At 41.6% G+C, this 25,059-nt stretch overlaps 2 protein-coding genes across 2 annotated transcripts in view; one reads left to right on the top strand and one right to left on the bottom strand.

The window, feature by feature from the left end:
* Nucleotides 1-308: 308 nt before the first annotated feature.
* On the bottom strand, nt 309-11,508 carry LOC139337392 (myosin heavy chain, fast skeletal muscle-like). The gene is made up of 39 exons (XM_070971937.1): nt 11,302-11,508; nt 11,084-11,227; nt 10,828-10,984; nt 10,707-10,734; nt 10,521-10,626; nt 10,333-10,425; nt 10,183-10,246; nt 10,003-10,101; nt 9,805-9,908; nt 9,532-9,670; nt 9,268-9,386; nt 8,958-9,107; nt 8,689-8,859; nt 8,297-8,597; nt 8,123-8,196; nt 7,930-8,017; nt 7,677-7,794; nt 7,473-7,596; nt 5,873-6,009; nt 5,530-5,785; nt 5,199-5,441; nt 4,939-5,115; nt 4,715-4,860; nt 4,530-4,620; nt 4,047-4,436; nt 3,808-3,934; nt 3,604-3,722; nt 3,323-3,519; nt 2,941-3,124; nt 2,659-2,824; nt 2,383-2,507; nt 1,976-2,284; nt 1,680-1,883; nt 1,444-1,569; nt 1,175-1,345; nt 956-1,060; nt 773-868; nt 542-673; nt 309-329 (listed from the first exon to the last, which is right to left on the bottom strand). The coding sequence occupies exons 1-39, from the start codon at nt 11,506-11,508 to the stop codon at nt 309-311; spliced, it is 5,808 nt and encodes a 1,935-aa protein (XP_070828038.1).
* Nucleotides 11,509-15,701: 4,193 nt separating this feature from the next.
* Nucleotides 15,702-25,059, top strand: part of nlrc5 (NLR family, CARD domain containing 5) — a 32,560-nt gene continuing 23,202 nt past the window's right edge. The window contains exons 1-10 of the mRNA XM_070973090.1: nt 15,702-15,751; nt 16,956-17,299; nt 19,088-19,177; nt 20,090-20,275; nt 20,473-20,627; nt 21,822-21,953; nt 22,132-22,447; nt 22,842-23,277; nt 23,665-23,818; nt 24,436-24,566. Coding sequence (XP_070829191.1) covers nt 16,972-17,299; nt 19,088-19,177; nt 20,090-20,275; nt 20,473-20,627; nt 21,822-21,953; nt 22,132-22,447; nt 22,842-23,277; nt 23,665-23,818; nt 24,436-24,566 — 1,928 coding nt within the window. The 5' untranslated portion in view covers nt 15,702-15,751; nt 16,956-16,971. The remainder of the gene's footprint in view (nt 15,752-16,955; nt 17,300-19,087; nt 19,178-20,089; nt 20,276-20,472; nt 20,628-21,821; nt 21,954-22,131; nt 22,448-22,841; nt 23,278-23,664; nt 23,819-24,435; nt 24,567-25,059) is intronic.

The raw sequence follows: 25,059 nt of genomic DNA, 5'->3' as shown, positions 1-25,059 counted from the left end.
AGGTGCTGGTAGGTCAGCTTGGCGATTTAGTCTCTGCACATCAGGGACAGGTTCATTAGCTGTCCATACCATCTCAACCTCAAATGTTAAAAATGTTAAGGACTGTTTTAGCATTTTAGACAATTGCTTGGCTGAAAACTTTGTGATATATGAACACTGATTACTGTACAAATTTCACATTACCCTTCATGGTAAGAAAAGACATGAAAGTATTGCAGACAAATTAAAAGTAACTGCTTAATCTTTATTGTTTCAGCATGTATTATATCATATTATATGACTCAAAACAGTGAAACATTCAAAGTGCTTTACTCAGCTGCGTCTTTTCCCTGTAAAAAAAAACAGAAAAATGGCTTGCGTGAGTTTGATTTTCATGAGCTCTAGGTGACAGTAATACTGATCAGTTAATGTCATAGCATTCAAACGTAATGCTGTGCACTGGTGAGAATATAATACTGTTAAGAATCTACCGTAACACAATGAAAAAGACAAATCAAAGAATGATGATTTAGTTATTTTCGTTAAGCTGACTTATATTTACCTTGCCAGAGTCACGGCTCTTTGCTCTCATTTTGTTGACCTGGGACTCAGCAATGTCAGCGCGCTCCTCAGCCTCCTCCAGCTCGTGCTGGATCTTCCTGCACTTGGACAGATGAACATTGGCCTGCTCCTCCTGAAATGCAAGAAAAACATGTAAATGTTCAAAAAGGCCTACTAAGTCAACAACAATGCCATTGTATTAAGTTGCCTTTTATAAATGTTTTGTCCTTACCGCTTCCTCAGCCTGCCTCTTGTAGGCCTTCACCTTAAGCTGCAACTTGTCAACCAGATCCTGCAGCCTGGTAATGTTTTTCTTGTCCTCCTCAGTCTGAAATAGAGAAGAAAGATTTGTATGTTTAAATATTTAAATATGTTAGCTCTGAACTCTACATGAAAAATCTTTATCTCGTTGTACCTGATAGGTGAGCTCCTTCACCCGCCTCTCATATTTGCGGACACCCTTAACAGCATCTGCTCCACGTCTCTGCTCACCCTCAACCTCTGTCTCCAGCTCACGCACCTTCAGAAAACCAGGAAATGTTGCTAATATTAAGAACCCATATGTGTTACATGCTTTCTTACATTTGTTCGAATTTGTTGATTTGTTGTGTAAATCTTAACAGCATTGTTTTACCCTAGACTCAAGTTTCTGGAGCTGCTTCTTGCCACCCTTCATGGCCAGGTTCTCAGCCTCATCCAGGCGATGCTGCAGGTCCTTAACAGCGACCTCCAGGTTCTTCTTCATCCTCTCCAGGTGAGCGCTAGTGTCCTGCTCCTTCTTCAGCTCCTCAGCCATCATAGCAGCCTAGAGGAGAGAGAGCATACAATGTTGATTGCAAATACCCTGAAAATAGACACATTTTGCCAGGTGTAAGATTAGGAACAAAAAATATTTAAACCTACATCAGTGATGGCCTTCTTGGCCTTATCCTCTGCATTCCTTGCTTCCTGAACAGTGTCATCCACTTCACTCTGGATCTGGACCAGGTCAGACTCAAGCTTCTTCTTGGTGTTCATCAGGCTTGTGTTCTAAAACATAAAAAGATTTAGTTGCTGAAGTTATGACATGCCTGATTTCCACATCATTTAAAAACTGGTTAGATTTTTGAATTATTCAAAACATCATGGTGTTTGTTCACCTGAGAGTGCAGAAGTCCAACACGCTCACTGGCATCCACCAGCTCCTGCTCAGCGATTTTGCGGCTTCTCTCTGTCTGTTCCAGAGCAGCTCTAAGTTCCTCAATTTCAGCCATCATGAGACCGTTCCTACGCTCCACCATAGCAGCTTGTTCCTTGAGGTCATCCTGGGCTCTGACAGCATCATCAAGGTGCAGTTGTGCATCCTGGTGGAAAAATGTCAGGAACATATTCACAGCATGCCAAAATGTAGGTGTACTGACCACAGTCTGTGCAACAAGTCCATGTCTTACAATACCTTCAGTTGTGCCTGCACATTCCTCAGCTGCTTCTGGGATTCAGCAGCCTGGCGATTGGCATGGCTCAACTGAATCTCCATCTCATTCAGGTCTCCCTCCATCTTCTTCTTGATTCTCAGGGCATCGTTCCTGCTCCTGACCTCAGAATCCAGTGTGCTCTGCATGGAGTCAGTCACCCTCTGGCTGTTCCTCTTGATCTGCTCCATCTCCTCATCTTTTTCTGCCAACTTCCTGTCCACTTCACCCTTAATCTGGTTGAGCTCCAGCTGGACACGCAGGATCTTAGACTCCTCATGTTCCAGAGTTCCCTGGTGATATCAAAGAAAGAAAACATTCACCTCTGCCTTCAGACATATGATAAAACTTGTCCCTGGTTTTTCAGAGGATCTTCCCAGACGAAATGTACCTCAGCCTCTTCAAGAGCTGTCTGGATCTCAGCCTTCTCAGTCTCCACCTGCTTCTTGGCCTTCTCCAGCTCATGGATGCTCTTGCCAGTCTCGCCAATCTGTTCAGTCAGATCTGAGATCTCCTCTGCAGAGAGAGCCATGTGTTTCATATTGTTAAGCTTTAAAATGTAAAATATTAATCACTTAATTCTAATAACTATATACATATGTTTAGTACACAAATGTGTTGAATACGATGTAAGTGTAGTTGCTAATATAATCTGGTAAGAACGTACGTTGCAGGTTCTTGTTTTCACGCTTCATGGTCTCCAGCTGATCCAGAGCTTCCTCATAAGAGTTCTTCATCTTGAATAGCTCAGTGCCAAGAGAACGAGCCTCCTTCTGAGCTCCCTCAAGCTCTGCCTGACCCTCCTCGTACTTCTGTTTCCACTCTGCCAACACCTGAATAACACAATCAATACAGTTCAGTTGGTTATGTAGCAACAAAAAGACCATTAAATATGTATTTCACTGTTTGAAAAGTGTGGTGACACAAAGTACTGTGAAAGAAGTGTTACCTTGTCAAAGTTCCTCTGCTTCTTGTCCAGATTGGCAGCCAGTCCATTGGCCCTCTCCACATCAATCATGAGGTCCTCCACCTCACTCTGGAGCCTCTGTTTGGTTTTCTCAAGAGAAGCACACTTGGAATTCACAGCCTCGATCTGCTCCTCAGCCTCCTGAAGGCGCTGGGCCAGCTTTTTCCTGTTTGCAAAAGGTAGGATTTGTTTTTTCATATATGAAGTAGAAATACTTAGATATACAAAACAAGAAAGCAGTGCTGAAATGTAAAATGTCTGCCCCAAAATATAATTCGAAATAAATGTCAAATTGTAATGTTTGGATAAGTTTGTTTAAATACAGGTATTGATACAAACAATTCATGGTTTGAACATGACTCACTTGGCTTCCTCAAGCTCTTCAGTGCGCTGGATAGCATCAGTTTCATACTTAGTTCTCCACTGAGCCACCTCACTGTTGGCCTTGGACATTCCTCGCTGCAGCTCAGCCTTGGCCTCCTGCTCCTCCTCAAACTGCTCCCTCAGCAGATCACAGTCATGGCGGGCTGATTGCAGTCCATGGGCAAGAGCATTCTTGGCCTGGTGTGAGAAATAATATTCAGTGTGAAAAATGTCTAAATAACAAACGTTAAGTTTGTCAGTATACACTTAACGTTTTCTTACCTTAACCTCCTCTTCAGTCTGCCTCTTCAGCTCCTCAATCTGCTGTGTGAAGGCCTGTTTGCCTCTGGTCAGCTGGGAGACGAGAGCCTCTTTCTCCTCAATTTGACGACTGAACTCGCCTGTGTGAGACACGTCATGACAAATTAGTTTCTGCTATGTTTCTCGATAATACACAACAGATCGTTTGCTGATAACCTTACATACCATTTTCTGTCAGGAGACGTGCTTTCTGTGCACCAATGTCGTTGATTTGACGGACATTTTCATCATTCTTGGTCTTCAGTTCGCTAAGTTGGTCCTCAAGAGTACGGCACATCTTTTCAAGATTTCCCTAATGAACAAAAGACACATCAGATCAGTGGTCATATTTTATTTGTAATATGAATGACCTCATGTACTGTAATACATTTTCTTATTGAAATAACATTTAATGTATTGTGTACCTTTGCTTTGGCAACAGCCTCCATGTTACTGGAGAGGTCATCAATTTCCATCTTGTATTCACTCTTTTCCTTCTCAAGCTTCTGCTTGACACGCTGGAGGTTGTCAATCTGCTCTCCCAGCTCAGCAACACTGTCAGCCTGCTTCTTGCGAAGAGCAGCAGCGGTGGCTTCATGCTGCAGAGTGGACTCTTCCAGGTCACGACGAAGCTTCTGGAACTCAGCTTCACGCTTCTTGTTCATCTCAATCTGAGCAGCTGTGGCACCACCTGCCTCCTCCAGCCTCTCACTGATCTCCTCAAGTTCCCTGGAGAGATCAGCTCTCTGCTTCTCAACCTTGGCACGAGCAGCACGCTCAGCCTCAATCTCCTCCTCCAGTTCCTCAATGCGGGCCTGTTGAATGTAGGTGCGTTGTCTGTCAACAAACTTTGACTACACAAAATAGGAAATGATTGCAGAAATGTTTTGTGGAACACAATGTGTCACCTGAAGCTCCTTGATCTTCTTCTGAAGCTGAGCACCCATTGACTGCTCATCCTCAATCTTGCTCAGGAGCTGACTGATTTCAAAGTCCTTCCTGTGAAAATAATGGATAAACAACATAGTAAGAGCTCATGCAGTTGACCATGATATTAAAAAGAGAAGTTGTACAAATTCAAAAGCAACATTACTTTTTCGTTTTCTCCTCAGATTGCTGCTTGTCATTCTCAAGATCCATGATGGATTCCTGGGCCAGTTTCAGATCTCCCTCCAGCTTCCTCTTGGCTCTCTCAAGGTCCATACGCAGCTTCTTCTCTTGCTCCAGAGAACCCTCAAGCTGATCATTAAAATGAGTTTTTAATTATCACGTTCAAGAGGAATCTTGCTTTGCAAATCCAAGTGACTTTGAACTTACATCATCCACTTGCTGCTCAAGCTTGGTCTTGGCCTTGGTCAGAGTGTTGACCTTGTCTTCCTCAGCCTGCAGGTCATCAAGTGTCTGCTGATGAGCCTCCTGAAGGGCTTTCTTTTCCTTGGTCAGCTTAGCAATGCTCTCATCCTGAGAGGCCATCTCCTCGGTCAGGTTCTTGACCTAAGTTAGCAAGAAAGATGTTAGGATTACATGGTGATCCTTAAACGTGACTTGATTTGCCCAATATCTTGATATTTACAGACCTTGTTCTCAGTGGCATGCTTCTCCTTCTCCACTTTGGCCAAGGTAAGCTCCAGGTCATCAATATCCTTCTTGAGCTCAGAGCATTCATCCTCCAGCTTTCTCTTCTTGGCAGTGAGTTCAGCATTGATTTCCTCTTCATCCTCCAGTCTCTCAGTTGTCTCTTTGAGTTTGGCCTCCAGCTGAATTTTACTCTTGATAAGTCCCTCACATCTCTCCTCAGCATCGGACAGATTCTCTGATTCCTAGTTCACATGATGGAAATAGGTACATATTAGCACATCAGCACTGAAACAACAAGAGAAAGCACAGCTGCTTTTGATGTGTACTTACAGATGCGACTTGCAGCTGCAGATCATTCTTCTCCTGCAGAAGGGACACCATCTTCTCCTCCAGCTCCTTCTTCTTGGCCAGGGCAGCAGCCAAGTCTGATTGCATCTTCTCATAGTTCTCCTTCATCTGGGCCAGCTCCTTCTCAGTTTCAGCACTCTTCAGCAGAGGCTTGATCTTGTAGTACACCTTCATCCATGGCCAGTGTTTGACATTCATGAATGAGCGGACATTGTACTGAATGGTAAAGATGGCATCCCTGTGGACAAGAAATTGCTGTTATCGACAAACTAATTCTTCATTATTCATTCCATGAGTGTGCACTCAAAAGCTGTTTTCAACATGCCTCCTCTCTGTCATCTTCACAAACTCCTTTCTCATGAGGTAACCACGACAGAGAGCCTGAGTCATGGTGACCAGAGCTGCCAACTTGTCATCTCTCATCTCTTCAAGGGTACCCAGCAGACCGGCTTTGAAGAACACCTGAACAAACAATGAATAGAAATTTGCTGTATTTCTGCACTGTGTACAATACTGAACAATAAACAAAAAGTTTTCACAGAGAAAGTGTACCTGACAAAATCATTCAAATCTATTTTTGAGAATTTTTTTTAATTTTTTATCTGCACCAGAATCTGGATCTGTATCAAAATACTGTTAAGAGTGAAAGACAATTATGCTACAGTAAATGGCTGAGAGCTATGAATATTCAAGACATCTTGAATCCTGTCTGGAAACATTTTACAGGGGTGAGTTGTGTGTTAGTGAGTCATACTTGTGATAACAGATTTATGGTAATTTAAAACGCAATTCAAATGCATTACAATCCTGAATCACCACCTTTGAAAACATAATGGTTTACACTAAATTTGATTGCAGTTTATGCAAAGGACTGCAATTTATGTTAAATAGAGTATACAAAAATTAGGCCAGAGGAAAATCTCATAACAAATGGTAAAATTAAACTCTTTGCAAGCTAATCCATATAATTAATATACTTAGTGAGAACAGGGGTGGGGCTTGCAGACAGGCAAGCCAGGCAGTTGCTTGGAGCCCCGGGCCACTATGGGGGCCCCAGCCACTTAGCCTGGGCTTTCAGGGACCTCTGTTGATCCCTGGACCTCACTTTGAGAACCACTAATGTATTTTTTCACTGTTCATCTCAAATGTCCCGGAAATTGTGCATTTATGTGTGCAAAAACCAAAATTTTTGCAGCATGCACGGGTGGGGTGGGGGCCCAAGGGATTTCTTGCTTGGAGCCCCAGGAGACACTAGCAACACCACTGGGTGAGAATCTCAATACATTTGTAGTGGGACTAAATTCAAAAGCAGTTCAATCAACATTTTGAATTGCTGAAAATGACACAGAATCCAGAGCAGAAAAAAGTTGATGTCTAAGTCTCTTTGTTCAAGAGTAACAAGGCCAAATGTAATGTTTATGTATGGCCAGATGCTGGTACAGTTTCTTTGGATGCCTTGTTATTATTTCACTCTTTGTCAACTTTTCCTTTGAATTATTTCAAATTGGGTAAAACGTTTTTAAGATACTATTCTATTGGACAAATAGAACTCTGACTGAAACCAGGGGCGAGGCTTGTGGACAGGCAAGCCAGGGAGTTGCTTGGAGCCCCCGGCCACTAGGGGGAACCCAGCCACTTATTTACAGCAACGATTATTGATAGTCTGGGCTTTCAGGGACCTCTGTTGGTCTCTGGACCTCACTTTGAGAACCACTAATGTATTTTTTCAGTATTCATCTCAAATGTCCCAGAAATTGTGCATTTATGTGTGCAAAAACCAAATTGTTGCGGTGTGCACGGGTGGGGTGGGGGCCCCAGGGATTTCTTGCATGGAGCGCCAAGAGACCCGAGCAACGCCACTGACTGAAACACATATCCACATTGGTAAGGACACTAAAGAATTTGAATGCTATCAATGTGCTTACCTTGGTGTGTCCAAATCTGTACTGGTCATGATCAACATCAATGGACCCAAGCAGCTTCTCTGAAGCCTTCTTGTTATCAATGAATTGGCCCTCAGGGATGACACTGGCATTCAGCACCTTGTACCTGTCATGAGAGTTAATGGTCAGTGCGAGCATTTTCTCTGACATTGTGCATCAAAATTGTACTCCAATGTCAATTAATACCTCTGCTTGAAGTCACCATAGAGGATTCTGCTGGGGAAACCTTTTCTGCAGATTCTGATACCCTCCAGCACACCGTTACACCTGAGCTGGTGGATAACTAGGAAGTTCTCCATCAGACCTGTTAAGAAGACATTTCTTAATTACTTCTTGAGTAAATGGTCTCTTTGTTGAAGCAGCACAAAATTAATCAAACCATAACAACAAAATAAAGCCACTCCTCAAAGACTCTATTTAGAGTATGTTTTCTATGTACCTGGAGTCTTTGACTCATTGGGAATCAGGCAGCGCACAAAGTGAGGATGGGTGCTCCTCAAGTTGGTCATCAGCTTGCCCAAGTTCTCCTGTAGATCCAAAATGATAACTCTTGTCATGAAATGTAACAGTTGTGAGTTTGAGCATAAACTGAGATATGATTTTATAACCAAGTTTAAAAGTTAAAACATTACCCTGAACTGAGAGGACACAGTCTGCATAGAACCACCCTTCTTCTTGCCTCCCTTCTTACCACCACCACCACTCTCTGTTGAAAATTGGGAGAAGACATGTTTTGTTAGTACAAAAATGTACATGAATATATGCTTTAAAATAACAGTATGAGTTTACTATTGTTAATGTCATACCCTCAACAACGGGAGGATACAAAAAGGCCAGCAGTTTAACTGAGGATTTCTGGTACAGCTGCAAAACAGACTCATTCAGTGGATCCTTGTTCTTGTCCAGCCAGCCAGCGATATTGTAGTCCACGGTTCCAGCATAGTGCACCAGGGAGAAGTGGGCCTCAGCCTTTCCCTTGGCTGGCTTTGGCTTCTCAAATGCTTTGCATTTGCCAAGATGCTGGTCATACAGCTTGTTCTTGAAGGATGTGTCTGTGGCCTTGGGGAACATGCACTCCTCTTCAAGGATGGAGAAGATGCCCATGGGCTTGAAAAAGTAGGAAGAATTCTTTAATGAAGGAACACATCAATTGAAATGAAGAAGAAGAATTAGGTAGATCACAAAATTGAATGGTTACCTTTTCAATCAGCTCAATGCAGGCAGCCAAGTCCATGCCAAAGTCAATGAACTCCCAAATAATACCCTCCTTCTTGTACTCCTCTTGCTCCAGGACAAACATGTGGTGGTTGAAGAACTGTTGCAGTTTCTCATTGGTGAAGTTGATGCACAGCTGTTCCATGCTGTTGAACTGCGAGTGGATAAGTAATTAGCAAATCTCTTACAGACAATGAGAATGATTCTGTTATGAAAAGTACTGCCTGCTGAATTGTTGGGAATGAAGCTCACATCAAAGATTTCAAAGCCAGCAATATCCAGGACACCAATGAAGAACTGCCTTGGCTGTTTAGTGTCCAACATCTGGTTGATACGGATGACCATCCACAAGAACATCCTCTCATAGATAGACTTGGCCAGGGCAGTCACTGAGTTCAGCACCTGAATGAAAACAAGGATGTGATGTTATTAATGTCAGTCAGATGTTTTGCCAAATGCCAATTTACTGGTATTCTGAAGTTTTAATGAAGTAAATGAGACAAAAGAATCAAAAGTGAACTCCAATTCAGACTTCAGGTTTATACCAGAACATCTCAATTACCTGAGGTACAGTCTGTCCCTTGGTGACAAACTCATTTCCGACCTTCACTCTGGGATAGCACAGAGCCTTCAGCATGTCAGCAGAGTTCAGACCCAGCAAGTAAGCAACCTTGTCAGCATCTGAAAATAGTTCAATCATTTACATCTAATACATATAGTATGTGACCGTGATTGCTGATTATGGTGTAATAGAAACCAGTCTGACAAAGAACTTCTCTGATGTTGTTCTGAAGATATTCAAGTTGCGCTGACATAAAATTCTCACCCTCTGTGCCATCAGGCTCAGCCTGCTCCTCACGCTGCTTCTGCTTGAACTTCATGTTACCATGGTGGAGCACAGCACCAGTCATCTTGTAGATGCTCATCTTCTCTTCACCACTGAAGCCCAGGATATCAATAGCATTCTGTGTTGAAGAGATGTATCCACATAAAACATTATCATTGTAGAAAATGCATGTAAGAGAGAAGTTTTAATGTTGTGTTTAATGAACAGAATGTTTTTTTATTTTATTATTATTTTGAAGTGAAGATCACTCACATCAGTGGCTTCCAGCTCAACTTTGTCATCAATGCTGGCCACAGTGATCTGACCCATACTGCACATGGGGAAGTCGTAGGGGTTGGTTGAGATGAGTGCCAATTCTGGAGATACAAACAAGGGTAATAAGGTCAATAGATTGTTGTACATGAAAACTGTATGCATGTTTAATATTGTGCAAGAACTCAATCTGTTTACCAATCAATTCAGGTTTGTGGTTGGTCATCATCTGGTAGAAGATGTGGTAGCCTCTTTCATCAGGAAGCTGGAATGTCACTCTAGACTTCTCCAGCAGATCTACAAATGTTGGTCATAAGTCACAACCTGGACAATTTTCAATTCAGTTGTTTTGCATGGACTCTGAGAATTGTTACTTACATGTCTCAATATCAGCACTAGACAGTTTGCCAGTTGTGCCGAAATGGATTCTGATGAATTTACCCTGTTTGGAACAAATTAGTTTTCAGCATCCCTCCAGATGGACAATGTGTAAAAAGACCTCTTGTGTCGAAATATCTCCATACTTACGAAACGAGAGGAGTTGTCATTCCTCACAGTTTTGGCATTACCATAGGCCTCCAGCAGAGGATTGGCTGCAATAATCTGATCCTCCAGTGACCCCTAAGATCCAGGTTTAGAATTGATATCAGAACATGACTGGAGAAATATTCTGTCCTTAAAGAACACTGAATTGCAATCATCAAACAGTTGCATGCTCCTACCTTTGATGTGTCACGCTTCTTATCTCCACCAACTGAGATTGTTGCAAAATACTGGATGACACGCTTGGTGTTCACAGTCTTTCCAGCACCAGATTCTCCACTAGGTATAAAGACAGACTTTTGAGAATTTGATCAAGATATTTGATTTTGTCAAACAAAGTCAACAAATGTTCAACTTACGTGATCAAGACAGACTGGTTCTCCCTATCTGTTAAATGACAAACAGCGGGATTAACTCTTTTTTTCTTCAACAGAAACCTCATATACTGACAAATTCTACATTGTTATGGCAATGACTTACCAGTAAGCATGTTCTGATAAGCGTTGTCAGAGACCGAGAAGATGTGGGGTGGAGCCTCCATACGCTTCTTGCCTCTATAGGCACTAACAACTTCAGCATCGTACACTGGGAGCCATTTGTAGGGGTTCACAGTGGCACAGAACAACCCAGAGTAGGTCTGAAAGTGATAATTGAGATTGAGCAATTTACTCTATATTTCCTTCAAGTATGGCCATTTTGCAATATTTAACATTTCTCAATCGGCAGATTGTCTTACGTAGATCATCCATGCTGCATAACGCTCTTTGAGGTTATACAGCACAGAGGCTTCATTGAGATGGGTCATCATGGCCATGTCCTCAATTTTGTCGTACTTGGGAGGGTTCATTGGAGAGACGTCATCTTCTTTAACTGTCCTCTCCTGGAACCGGACATATTATGTGTGAGAACTGATCATATTGATTTGCTGGTTGACTCTTACTTCATGATACCAACCTCTTGAGTGTCCAAGACTTTGACAGTGACTTTGCCACCATCTTTCTTGATGATAGTTCCCTTCAAGTACAGTTCCTTGGCATCAACAACATAGCAGGCAGACTTGGCATCAAAAGGTTTGTTCTGAGCCTCAATTCTCTCCTTCTCTGGCTTCCGGAGGTAAATGGCAGCTTTGCCATAAATGGCCATCTCCGCGTCCGTACTCATGGTGGCGGCTTATGTCTGTCACAGGTCAAACATATACAGTTTTAGGCTGGTATTTCCTATTCATCTTAACAGTGCCTAAGTGCCTGGTGTTATCCTGAACAGTTAGCATTTCCACATCCAACAATTTTTTTTCCTCATTACACAGCTTCAGCTTAGTTAAAGCCTTTCAGACTGGCAGACTGATTGCTGTAATAATTAACATTCACCATTATTTCCAAATTGGGTGAAAAACACCTGAACATACATCAAACATCCATCCATCCACCCACTACCTATACTTCCTCATCCTTTAGAGAGTTGTGTGCCGCTTGATTTTTGCTGTCACAGAGTAAGAGGCAGGATGCATATGGCACACACAACTGACACATGGAGATAGACAACTGTTCATGCTCACATTCACACCTTACGGGTAATTCAGAGTTGCAAATTAATGCAGACACAGGGAAGACATTCAAACTCCGCAATGAAAATCTCCACCCAGAATGTTCTTTCTGTGAGGCTAATCACTGCTTCACTGGGCCACCCATGAATTGAAACATAAATACTACTTAAACATATATTAAATGACATTATCTGACAGTTGTACATACCTTTTCCTTCCCCCTTGTGAAAAGTATGTTATATTCCACAATCCTGTTGAAAATATTATTTTGTTTGTCAGAGCAGGAAACAATGGAAAATTAATTTTAATTGAACTTGTGCTGACAATCATTTTAAAGTTACAAGGAAAGTACATTTGAGTGCAATTAATAAAATTCCATAAATATTTTTCCTCTTATATGACACTGTATTTTGTAAACTAATTTCTCAAATGAGCAAGACATTCAGTTGTTAAGAGGCATGTCAGCAGATAATCTCACCACAAGCAGGAACCTCAGTCTTCCACCATGCACTGTGAAGCTCTTCTTGGACCCCTTATATTCAGTTTGGTTTGCTTACAAAGCAAAGCTTCAAGCAGGTTAACACGCCAAATATGGTTGGACTGACAGCTGTGCCTTCAAGCTAAATTTGGGAGAATCCCCACCTGAAGTCAGTTCCTTGAGTTCATTTCAAACACTGAATGTATTTATTTCAATCCATATAAGCAGTAGATGGAATTATGGTTCATTTAATCTTTTTTTTATTAAAGATGATAACATCCAACACTAAGATGTGATATCATCACTCTTATCTTAATGTATAAACACCTTTAAGATCATTTCATGAGTGTGCATCACTTTCATACACTATCGATATTTTGCTTGTTAAAAGCTGTTGGTTGGCTTCAAATCATTTTTTGTGCTTATTTCGTAATTTCTTGGCTCCACATAAACCTGTTTGTGCTTAGGTAAGTGATTTTGCTTTTAGTCAGAATGTCACAGTGGCTCTGGTACTTGTTTTGGCATGATGTTACATTTAATTTTCTGAGCTAATGGCAGCCTTTATAGAAAATGCAAGAGTTAAGAGCAAACTCTGCACCCCAGTTCACATTAACATTAGGACTACAGCAGACATGCTTAGGAAGCATACTGGGCTCCATCAGAGCTCAGGCAGTTTTTCTTCTGAATAATCAAAATAATAATCAAAATAATAATTTTGTCATTGTGATAGTGGACATGTAAATATACCTTTGCTAACATGATATCTCAGTGTTGTCACTGTCTTCAAATATAAAGTCAACGCGCTCCCACTTCTGTGGTCTGAGGAGATTCAGTCCACATGACTGACTTTGATTTAGTGGGCTGAGTGAGCCAGTTGTCAGCTAACTTGGGGTGCAGTAAGGAACACATGCTGTGCCTCTATGAGCTACATTTGTCAGGGACCCTCTGTCATACTCCATCATGTAATGTGAGTAGTTTCAAAGATTGCACTGTGTAGGTGAAAGAAGTGGGCATGTCATCAAAGAGTGGGAGGGTGCATGGCTCATCCTGGATTGGTTGACTCTATATTGACTACATGAAAGGAATGTTTAGAATGAAACTGTATACTGCATTAAACTGTAGGGGGCATACTGTAAGTGTGAACAAGAGTCAATATTTATTCCAATACTCTTTACACATTGAACCCTTGTACTATTGCATTCTTGTTTGCAATTTGCAGATACAGTTTAACTTGTATAAAGAAGTTGTTTTGCTGTATATATTTATATGCATTTTTTTTTCATCTACTGGTATGTGCATTATAGATCATTTTTATTTGACCTATCTTTACTTGGATTTATGAATGGTACAAATGGTAATTGGAGTGCATTTATAACCATTCAAAGTTTTGCAACACAGGCCGTGATTCATTTATTCACACACACTTTCACACACTGGTGGCAGTGGCTACCATGCAAGGACACTTGCTCATCGGGAGCGATAACCATTCACGCACACTCACACACCCATGACACAGCATCAGGAGCAAAGTTGGTGAAGGACACTTTGACATGTACACACTTCGACCTTCTCATTAATGGACAGCCACTCTACCTCCTGAGTCTATTTGTTGTCCTTGTTTTCAGCTGTCTATTTCTATCTTCCTGAAAATTGTTCTTGGAGCTGTGTGTAACTTTGACAGCAAGGAAAAACTTGGAGTTAAATTCCTTGTGTGTGCACATGTAAGCAAACAGATTCAGATTCAGAAGACAAGGTTGCTATGACACTGCTTTTACTGACCTAGATGTCAGAAATATAGTTACAGAACTGATGAAACCGTGTTTCTGTGGATGATCCAAATGCCCACAATGAATTTTCAAAATGTAATGTTTACACATGTACAGTCTACTGAAGATATGCCAGGAAAGAGAAAAACACATTAAAAGTGAAATAGTTAAGGTGCATCAAGTGTGCGTGATACAGTGAAAGCACAAAATTAACACATTATCCAATTGTGTCCATTTTCCTGAAGGTGTGAATATGACTACTACTTCTACAACCTACTGCTCAAAGCTGCAGCAGCCACATGAGTGCTGCCTTCAATAGACAAAGTAAATGTATACAAGCTGCAATTTAACTCTTTATAATTACTATAACCACACATCACCATACATTATGGGAGAGGCTAGTCAAGCTCACCCTCCTATATAAGTTGAACAAATTCTGTTTAAGATGATTTGACGCACAGGTCACAGTCTCCCCACCCCTGCATTCGCAGTGAGCATGCTGTTGATTGATGGCACACAGGAGAGCCCTCCCATCTCTAGAGTTGGCCTCACTTGGTCAGCTGATACAGCCATACTATTTAGGTTACAAGAAGTATAAACTCTCTGTCAGTTCCATCAATCTATGATTTTGGTTTGAGTGTCTAAATGAATTCAGACAATTTCCACCCAACAGTGGTGTGCATTATCTGCTTATTTTGTACAAGAGTCTGTTTATGTTGAGTGCAAGTCCATGAATCACCGTGTATTGCAAAAGTTATTTGTTTATTATGTTTTCTTGAAAGCTTACTTAACATTTGGGGTGTGGTTGTACTGAAAAAGAAGAGGTCAGGCGGTGTAGTATGGTAGGAGTTTTAAGGCACAAGGCTGTAAAAAGCCAGTCAGCGGATTAGTTACCAAGGTGAGATGGCATAATACAGAAAAAGCTTTGACCAGTGGAAGTAGAGTCTAGTTGTGTTGAAAAAATGTGGCTAAATGGGACTGCAGCTCACCAAGGACACAGAGGGGATGAGCAGACACAGCGGGACACAGTTGCTTCTTCAGTCTCCCTGAGTATAATTAGAAATCATCTTTGGACATTAGACTTCAGTTGTTGTGGAGCTGGACAGCAAGAGTGTGAACACGGATAACATAAATTCATTTTACACCTACCTGTATTTATTTAATACTCAATTTTAAATGAAAACTTTAACTTAAAAGTATTAAAAGTAACTCAGTAACACAACAGTTGTTCCTTCACTGTCATATATTGTGTGTCTATGGCAGCCGGGCGCCCGCACGACGCACGGTGCGCTTTGTTTAATGTGACCATAAGGAGCCTCTGCCTCGCTCCGAAAGAGCTGAGCTCATCATTTGTGAACGAAACAGGTCTTATACCAAAACGTCACTCCCCGCCAGATTCCAACAGTTGTTAGTGAAATAATTTCTAAGCTATAAACAAATAAGTTTTAGACTAGCCGTCCATCAATGATCCTCACGTGTCCGTCTCTGCACAGAAGAATTGGCTGGCCCCCCAGTCTGTGCAAAAACGAAACCAAAACAATACCCTGCACTTAGTTTCGTTTTAGAATAAAAGGCGCCCTGACTGCAGAGAAATGCAGTCTGCGACAACAGCTGTTGGTGAGTGCTTATTTAATCCATTTTAGCGAACTTTGAACTAAGACAATGAGCAGTTTGCGCTCAACATGACAACATGTGAGAACAAAGCGATGCTCGTTACCTCAAACGACCTCGGCTCCAAATGAGCCTGTCCAGGTCAGGCTGGAGGACATGAGAACAAAAAGTAAGCTTTATACCTTAATGGATTTTTCAAGGGACAGTGCATTTATAAGGAAGACAACAGAAACTTAATGGTCGTCCAAAACAAAAGTAATGAAGTAGGCTACATTCATGCACAGGATATACTTCGTCTGGCTACGTTAAAAATATACGCACGCGCCCATGTCTGATGTCGGAGATAATAAAATTCTTTATGAACAGTTCGTTAATCCACAGAACCTGAAGTCTGATGTCAGAATCATTCACTTGTTTTACTCCATCATACGTGGCAAAAAAACAAAATACAGTTGATGAGATAGGGAGCTAAACAGAGAAAGAATAGTCTTACAAATGGCAACAATGAATGAAAACATGTCTATTAACTGGCTGAAAGAGGCAAAATCTAGACCATTAATGAGGCTCTGCTAATAGATTAGTAACTTTGAATTATAGCTCAAAGTTATACGTATAGTCAGTAATTAAGAGGAGCAGCTCCTGCATATGAAATGGACGTCTATCTCCCTGCGTCCACTTTGCAGACTGACTTTCTGCTATGGTGTTGCCTGATTGGTTTCATGTTTGCAGGGTCAGTCATTACTCAAAATATGGCCCAATTGATAAAAAACCCAACCAAATTATTATCTACGATAAATAATACAGTTGTGCTCTATGTATTCACATAATTAAGGAATTTTATTTATTAATGTATTTTTAATATACTATGAAGTTGAATGTATCTGCCCACCCAAGCTCGTTTTAACCCACACAATGTAACCCAAAACTGTCCAAATGGGAAGGAAAACCTTGTAATCTGGTAATACTGCGAAGATGATAATGTCAGTGGTCATCAGGTTCATAGCTGGTGTGAGTGGTTTGTCTGTTGTATGCTTACATTTACCTGACTAAGAGGAACTGTAAGAATCATAGGTGTCTCCCTAGCAGTTTAAATAGGCATTAACTGTTTCTGTTGTAAATTTTTCCTAAGTTAAAACAGTGAGATTGCGTGAGATTGTGCATGAATGGATACATGTGTGCCTGTGCTCATGTTTGCTTTTTTGTGTACCAGCTGATGGAGTCTGACCATGGATGAGGAGGTTGATCCTGACGATGCAAATGTGAACTTGATCTTGGCCCAGGAATCCTCAGAACTGCTCAGCATCCTTAGCAGTCAGTCACCCGCAGTCATAATGAAGTTGTGCCAAATGATGCCCGGTTTTACTGGGTGGAACATCAACCATCCGGCCCCTTCTCCAGCAGCACTAAGAGAACACATCAAAGCCATGTTGGAGTACTTCAGAGAGGCCAGTGCTGCAGATTGCTGCAACTTCCTTCAGAGCATGTGTATCTTGTGCGAGAACATCCCAATGCACCTGGAGTCGAGGCTCATGTCATTGGCTGGGCATGCAAACAGTGAGTGTATGATGCTATAAATGTTGTGATCGTTCTTGGCTACAAGGTTTACACTGGGTGTGAAGTGAGAGCATCCTCATTCAACCCATAGATCAAAACTGACTTCAGTGTATTTCATGTGTATGTGTGCAAAGACCATTATGGGAAGCACCTTTTATTGCAGCACCAGTCATGGTGCAACTTCACATGAAACAGTGCTGCAGCAGTTTTCTGCCTAAATTAATTCACCAATGCTGCATTTTGTCAGTGCATGTGCAGTGGCGTTGTTAGTGTCTCTTGGGGCTCCAAGCAAGAAATCCCTAGGGACCCCACCCCATCCGTGCACGCTGCAAAAATTTGGTTTTTGCACACATAAATGCACAATTTCTGGGACATTTGAGATGAATACTGAAAAAAATAGATTAGTGGTTCTCAAATTGAGGTCCAGGGACCAACAGAGGTCCTTGAAAGCCCAGGCCTATCAATAATCGTTGTTGTAATTAAGTGGCTGGGGCCCTGCGGATCTGCAGATTAATTCCATGCTTGATATTTTATGGTCTGCTAAAGTCAGACAGGATATAAGATGAATAAATCCCCGTGTTTGTTATCTTCATTGCATTCTTGACTGCTTCTCCTGTTTAATAACTGTGATAGTAGCGTACTCTGTTTAAACTGTGACCTTGGCACTGTACTAAACCAGAAACAGTTGATTGCTGAATTTGGTAGATACACTATATTCTGGTCGTAACTGATAGATTCCATTTTTACTTCATACTTTATCACTGTGGAGCAGTGTCAACATCCATCCATCCATCCATCCATCCATCCATCCATCCATTTTCTATAACACCTATCCCTTTCGGGGTTGGGGGGGGCTGAAGCCTATCCCAGCTTCAACGGGCGAGAGGCGGGGTACACCCTGAACCGGTCGCCAGCCGATTGCAGGGCCAGTGTCAACATGACAACTTAAATAATACTTTTCTTTTCAGTCCTTATACCCTTTGTCATTTGCCTTAAAGCTGAAAATGCTGTTCTGTTCACTGCATGAGGTGGAGTAATAGATAGTCAAATAGTGACATTTGCTCATACTAGAAAAACAGTCCAGCTAACAGTGTGACTTCCTGTTTGATTGTTCAGCTGATGCCATTCCATCTCCAGCCACAGAACCAGTGTCTCTGAGAAACACAGATAGTTCATTTGGTTTCCTGTTTTACCTACTTGCATGCACATCTTGCCATGCATCCAGTCACTTCAAAGGCAACATTTCCTCAAGTCACTAAACTTTATGCAACACGCGTTTTCACTGTTTACTGTTGACTCGCTGTTATGTATTTACATATTGAGCACAACCAAAGCAGCTCCCAAAAGATGAAATGCGGTATAAGGCTCATGAGCCAGTGAGCTATTTTGAGGGAAAGGGTTTGTCTTGGGACTTGTTTTTTTAATTTTCTTTATTTGTCTTTATAGTTAAGCACTTTGTTTTGTTTCACTTTGGGAATCCCCAGGATCCCCAGATGATTCAGAAAGTAAAAGTGAGTGCTGAAGAATATTATGCAGCATATGCAAATTCTTGCAGTGCTCTTGAAAGCATTAGTCTATATCTAGTATATCATGCTATACCTTTATTTAGGCAGATTTTTATATTTGTAGCATTTGAGCTTTTGTCATATATGTGTGTATAGATAGATAGATAGATAGATAGATAGATAGATAGATAGATAGATAGATAGATAGATAGATAGATAGATAGATAGATAGATAGATATTGTGAATAATAATAATAATTTTGTGTGTGTTTCTGCATTGCAGGTGTTTGGGAAAATTCCACTCCCAGTGTAACGGATGAGAAGTCGTCATCACCACCATCAGAGCAGCAGCTCATCAAACGCCCTCGGATTGGTAGAACATGCACAAAACACTAACGCAGCTACATTCACATGCACATGACTAACCTGGCAAATGGCCATTCACTGGTTAAAGTCCGTGGTTACAGTGGGGCTGAATTGCTGACGATTTATTCTACTGGCAGTAGCTGTGCTGTCACAAAAAAGTATTTCATCCAAAGAAAGTGTGTCCCCCTGCTGTAGCTGTAAAACCGCAAGCAGGACTTTCTTAGAAAAACGATTTTTTGGTATTTCAATGTAAAACACATGTCATGACTGACATGGACATGGCATGGAACAGTAAAAATATTTCTGGTGTATATGCTCGATGAGCAGCTGTCACTGGAATGACTGGGATCTATCATAAAACACTGTATCCAATATACAAGTGCTGCCAGCTACCAATATCAAGATGCAACCATAAAAGTGCAATGACGTTTACGCAGGTATAAAAAGTGAAATGAGATGTTTTCATTTCACAGTGACATGTTAATTGTCAGTGTCAGTGTAAACAAGGCATCTTAGCAATGTTTCTTTTATTGAGTATGACATTACCAGGGTTGGCCCAGCTCTTGGTTTAGTGCAGAACTAAAACAAGCTTGAATAACTACGAACCAACGCCCTGTGTGTTTACAGTAGATGCCCAGTATCTGATTTATTTTTTTAAATACCTTGGATTCCATCAGCCGTTTTATGTCTTTTTCGCACCAAATAATCTCCAACTCTCTAAATGTTCTATATAAGTTTGTACGTGTCATTACACACGAACAGGAAATTGTCCGTTGAAACTGCAATTAAATGTCAAAAAAATAAAAAAGGCGCATCTGACCCCGTGGGCTGGGGCACATTAGGAGCAGGGCTGCTGTTTACTTCGGCGGACACTTTTCTCTGCAGAAAAACTACAAATAATTTGTCTTTCCACCCACAGACCACTGGGAGCAGTACATTTTTGCGGTGATGAGTTTTTTGACAAGGAGGTGGGAGCAACTCAGTGAATGCCTGGTGAGAGAAGTGCCCCTAGAGAATGTGTGGGTCAGCCTAAGAGCAGCCAACAGAGGCAGGGACAGACCTGATCAAACCCCTGGATCAGCAGACAGAGGGAGCAGAACACCAGGTTAGCATGACTTATTACTGTACATCAAGTATCTACCAAATTTAAATCTTTAAATATGAAAGAATTTAAATATGCGTGGCACATGCAGCTAAAAATGCATCTTATACGGTGAGAATTGGCCATATATAGAACTTTCCCGCTCTTACATAATTAAAATCTGATGTATGTTAACCAAACTTTTTTTTTTTCAAATTCAGAGCCTGATGGGGATTATGGGTCGACGGAGTCCAGATTGACGTTGGAGACCTTCCTCCAGGGATGTGCGGGAAAGGTGACAGTTCTCATTGGCCAATCTGGATCAGGAAAAACTCTGCTGATGTGTAGTTTAGCACAGCAGTGGGCACGTGGACTAGTAAGTTTATCTTTTCTCATCATTCACTTGAAACAGATATTTACATTATCAGGGATGTGATGTGTCAGTCTGCTGGATTACTGTTAGGCTGCACAAACAAATACACCGCTGACGGTAGTTTCACTGAAATGGGAACACCACCTATTTTACACCTCAAGCTCTGTTTACAGGCCTTGAGAACTACTGCATATACCATGTGAGCAGACCTCCGTAGTCCACTCCTCATCCTTACGTGAGGCCAGAGGCACAACCGCCATGCAACCGGCATAACATGCCTGAATCTCTGGCCAAACTGCCTGCGGTCCACTTACATTGCGGGCAATGTAGGCACCAGGTTTTGACGTAGACATTGTGTATCAGAAAGCAAAGCCACCAGAGTCTCCTGTGACTTTACTCAGGTCTGTGTTGTGTGTTGTTCATGCTGGGGATGAAAGCAGAATGTCCAAACTTTTATAGTTAAAGCACATAAAGGTACACTGAGGAATTAAAACTTAACAAATATTAAAGGAAGCCTGCTTCAGGCTAAGGCTAAAGCTGTATTTATTTTAGGTCAGCACTCAACATACAAACATATACTGAGTATCCCACAGTATGTATTGTCTTCATACATTTTATACTAGAATGTCTCAATACTTAATACTTAATAACATTTTTTAATTCCACTCATTATTTCAAAGCTGCTTCCTACATTACTCACAATGTAACTCGGTTGCCAGCAGTCTGAGGCCTGATTTGGGTGTGTTATGCTAGTAGTGGCTAATGTAGCCTTGACCTGCTAGCAAGCAGAAGTAGGAGTGGGCCACAGAGGTCACATGATTTCACATGCCTACCTCTGGAGCTACCAAGGACTTTATTTTTGTAAAATTTTGGTAGTTCAAAAAGGACCCAAATGCCGAACATCAAGGCAGACAGGTTGAAGAACACGAAGCCAGCTATAACAACTGGTCTGCGATCACAAAGGCGGGAAGAAGACTAAGACAGACAGTACAACAGATCACAACACAAAACAGAAACATGAAACAGGAAACAACTAAATTAAAACCCAAACTCGTGGCACTTTTTTCACATGTGCAGTCTTACTCCCCAAGACCTGTAAACAGACTTTAACAGGTAAAATTGGTGCAGTTCCCCTTTAATTTTTCCTTTTCTGCTTGGTTTATTCTCTAATTCTGTCTTGATCCCCCCATCATTCAGGGTCCTATCCCCTCATCCTTTCTGTTTGTCCTGCTGGAGTTTCGCCAGCTCAACTTACTCTCCCAGCCTCTCTCCCTGTCTGAGCTGCTATTCCGACACTACCTCCCTCCAAAAGGGGGTGATGATGAAAAGGTATGCAGGTAGCAGCAATACATCAGCACCTTTATAAATCAGGACTTTTCTGATTTTGGATTTGACTGTAGCACTTTCTACTGTGATCATTGTTCAACCTGCCCACAGGTTGATTGTCAGGTCAATACGTTGTCTTTATTAGTCTCACACTGTCCATGTATTCTGTCTGTCTGAGCAGAGAGCCATTGTGGAATACCTCCTCTCCAATCCAGAGCAAAGCTGTTGGGTGCTGGATGGCTATGATGAGTTTCACAGCAAACTGACCAGACAAGAGGTGCAGAAAGAGCTACTGGACCCAGAAAGCCCTCTGCCTGTTGCAGACCTCATCTCAGGGTTATTAAATCGTCAGCTTCTTCCAGGATGTACTGTTATGGTGACCTGTCGTCCACGTGATGTCACTGATTTGGATGGCATACCAGATAAAGTGGGGCAGCTACTGGGGTGGGACTGCCATGAAATCAAGGAGTATGTACACAGCTTCTTTGGAGTAAAAGGTGAAAATGCGCTTTTCTATTTATATTATGTTTGTCCCTGTTCAAAACGTAGCTGTGTTAATTTGAAAAAGCTAGTTTTTAAACAGTTGATTTGGGTTGAACCCACTAGAATGTAATTCCTTCATGTGCACTTTGAAATTGACCCCCCACACATGTTTTTAAGTTATTCTAGCTGACCTCTGCTCAGCTTGAAGTCATGTTGAGCAATGCTGGGAATTATGTAAAGTCACTGAACTTAATGTAACAACAGGAATCATAACAGAGTCAGCAAAACTAAGATGAGAGTCACACCCACCCAATTATCCGCTCTGATGAGGCAAAATGATAAGAACACCTGTGTGGGTCTAATTCCAATTTCTGTGCGCTTCAACTAATTTATGTCTCAACTGCAAAGGTCACGCAGCAAACAGAGCTCTTGGGGTGCAGGCAGCAGACCTCCTTCTTTCCACTCGACATCTCCTTGCCATGTCATCCCTCCCTGTCCGCTGCAACATCTGCTGCATCTGTCTGGAGCATTTACTGCTGGAACAGAGAGACACAGGGATGGCACAGAAACAGGAAGAGAGAAGAAGTGAGACAAGGAAAGATGCCAGAGAAATTGAAGAAAAAGGAGTACAGATGCCAGGAGGGGCACGAGGAAAAGAGGGCAGTTTAGGAGGGAATCATGCACAGAGGGAAGATCAAGGCGGAAGAAGACGAGGGAGTGAAGACATAATGCTACCTCCCACCCTCACCCAGGTCTACCTCACTGGTCTCACTGCATTTCTAAGCCGTGACCCTGATAAAAGAGGAAGAAAAGATCCGGCAAAGACTGTGACACCTCAACAGAGGTGAAGGCTGAGTAGAGTAATAAACATATTAACACCATTTCACACCACTGACACAACATGCATAATATAACATTTCAGTAAATTTGATTGACAAGGTGAATTCAGAGGGAAGCTTGATTCTTCACTGTTAAATGCACATTGTTATTTTACACAAAGAGAGATGATACTCCCAGAAAGATTTAACTCTTCAAAAAAAATTAAAGACAATAAAATACAAAAATGGTGGCATGAACTGAAAAAAAACAAACTAAAGAATACTCATGTTTAAAGACACACTACCTCCTTTTAAGTTCACGTTCAGCTTCAACTCACTTTCACGTGATTGTTGATTAAATAATGTACTGAATGCAGATTTTCAGATAAATTTGTTTCTGTCTCTTTTTGCAGTATTGTGGGCATGCTGAGTCAGTATCGGTCTGAGTTGTGTGAGCTGAGTCAGCTGGCTTGGAAAGGCTTAGAGGACAGCAAGATCCTCTTCATGGAAGAAGACATTTCTCAGGATGTTTTACATTTTTCAGTCAGGACGGGCCTCTTCTCAAAGGTCAGACATGGTTAGACACGATGTGTGAATGTAGTCTGTGTCTGTCTCTCCTATGTCTGAGGGTGAGGAGGGTTTCTTCTGAAACCTGAGGGTGATCGTAGCAGTTGGAGGAGGTAAGGTTTCACTCTGTGTGTATGTGTGTGCGCGCGTGTGTTTGTGTGTGCGTGTATGCATGTGTGTGTGTGGGTGTGTGTGTGTATGTAGATACTTTGATACTTACTTTGAGCCTTAACTGGGTTTGCCCATTGTGCAAAACTAAGAATTTAGAAGCTCCTTTGCTTAGCATTAAAAATCTAATTGCTACACCTATGTGAGAGCACTGGGAATTAGTTTTTATTGTGGGCAAAATAATTTAGTAACCACCCTCTTCTGCCAAAAATCCCTACAGCTGAAACATGTGCACCATTCTGTAGCATGAACCATGTAACCATAGTGAGGACATGTTAGATTACAGTTCTCCCGTTGTTTGCAGCTCTTCATCTGAACCTGAACCTTCAGCAGAACCTTTGTGCCGTTCTATAAATTACTACCAATGTTTACATTCACTTCATGGCAGGCGCAGCTGAGGACTGTTCGTGACATAACAAATAACACATTTGTTGGTGTCTTCCTGTCAGGTGGAGCTCAGACGTGAGGATGGGATGCTCGTCAACTCCTACTGCTTCATCCATCTGACGATGCAGGAGTTTTTGGCTGCGCTCAGAATTATGACCAGTCAGGATGTTAGTGACACGCAGCTGACAAAGAGGTAGGGAACTGACCTCACAGAAGCCAAATGGATATGGGAACATGATTATATTTCCAATAGCCTGTTGTCATAATCACCACATTATCAGCTGAATGGCAGACTGGAAAAAGATGTATATTTACACTCCAGCATGTACTATATGAACAAATTATCTGAATACCAACACCTACTGTGTCTTAACACTGCCTCCTTTGAATCAACCTTCATCTGTTTGCACCTGTCCGTCCACATTTGTGCCATACGGTCTATGCAGGGCACAAATGTACCAAAGAGACAGGACACTTTTTTGGGGTCAGGTTAACACCAGCTTGTTTTAGTGTGTGTACTGTGACCAAAATAGAGCCCTGTAACCTAAGCTTGAAAAGTTATCTTATCAGTAGAGGAGCAAGTACTCACATCATTTGTTTAAGAGTATTAATACCATACTAAAAGTACTCCAAAATGTTTGCTAAAAGAAAAAAAAGTTACTTAAAGAAAGTATGTGAGCGTAATC

This window comes from Chaetodon trifascialis, chromosome 10 (genome assembly GCF_039877785.1).
Source record: "Chaetodon trifascialis isolate fChaTrf1 chromosome 10, fChaTrf1.hap1, whole genome shotgun sequence".
Classification (NCBI taxonomy): Eukaryota; Metazoa; Chordata; class Actinopteri; order Chaetodontiformes; family Chaetodontidae; genus Chaetodon; species Chaetodon trifascialis.
This window is presented reverse-complemented; position numbering and strand designations above follow the sequence as displayed.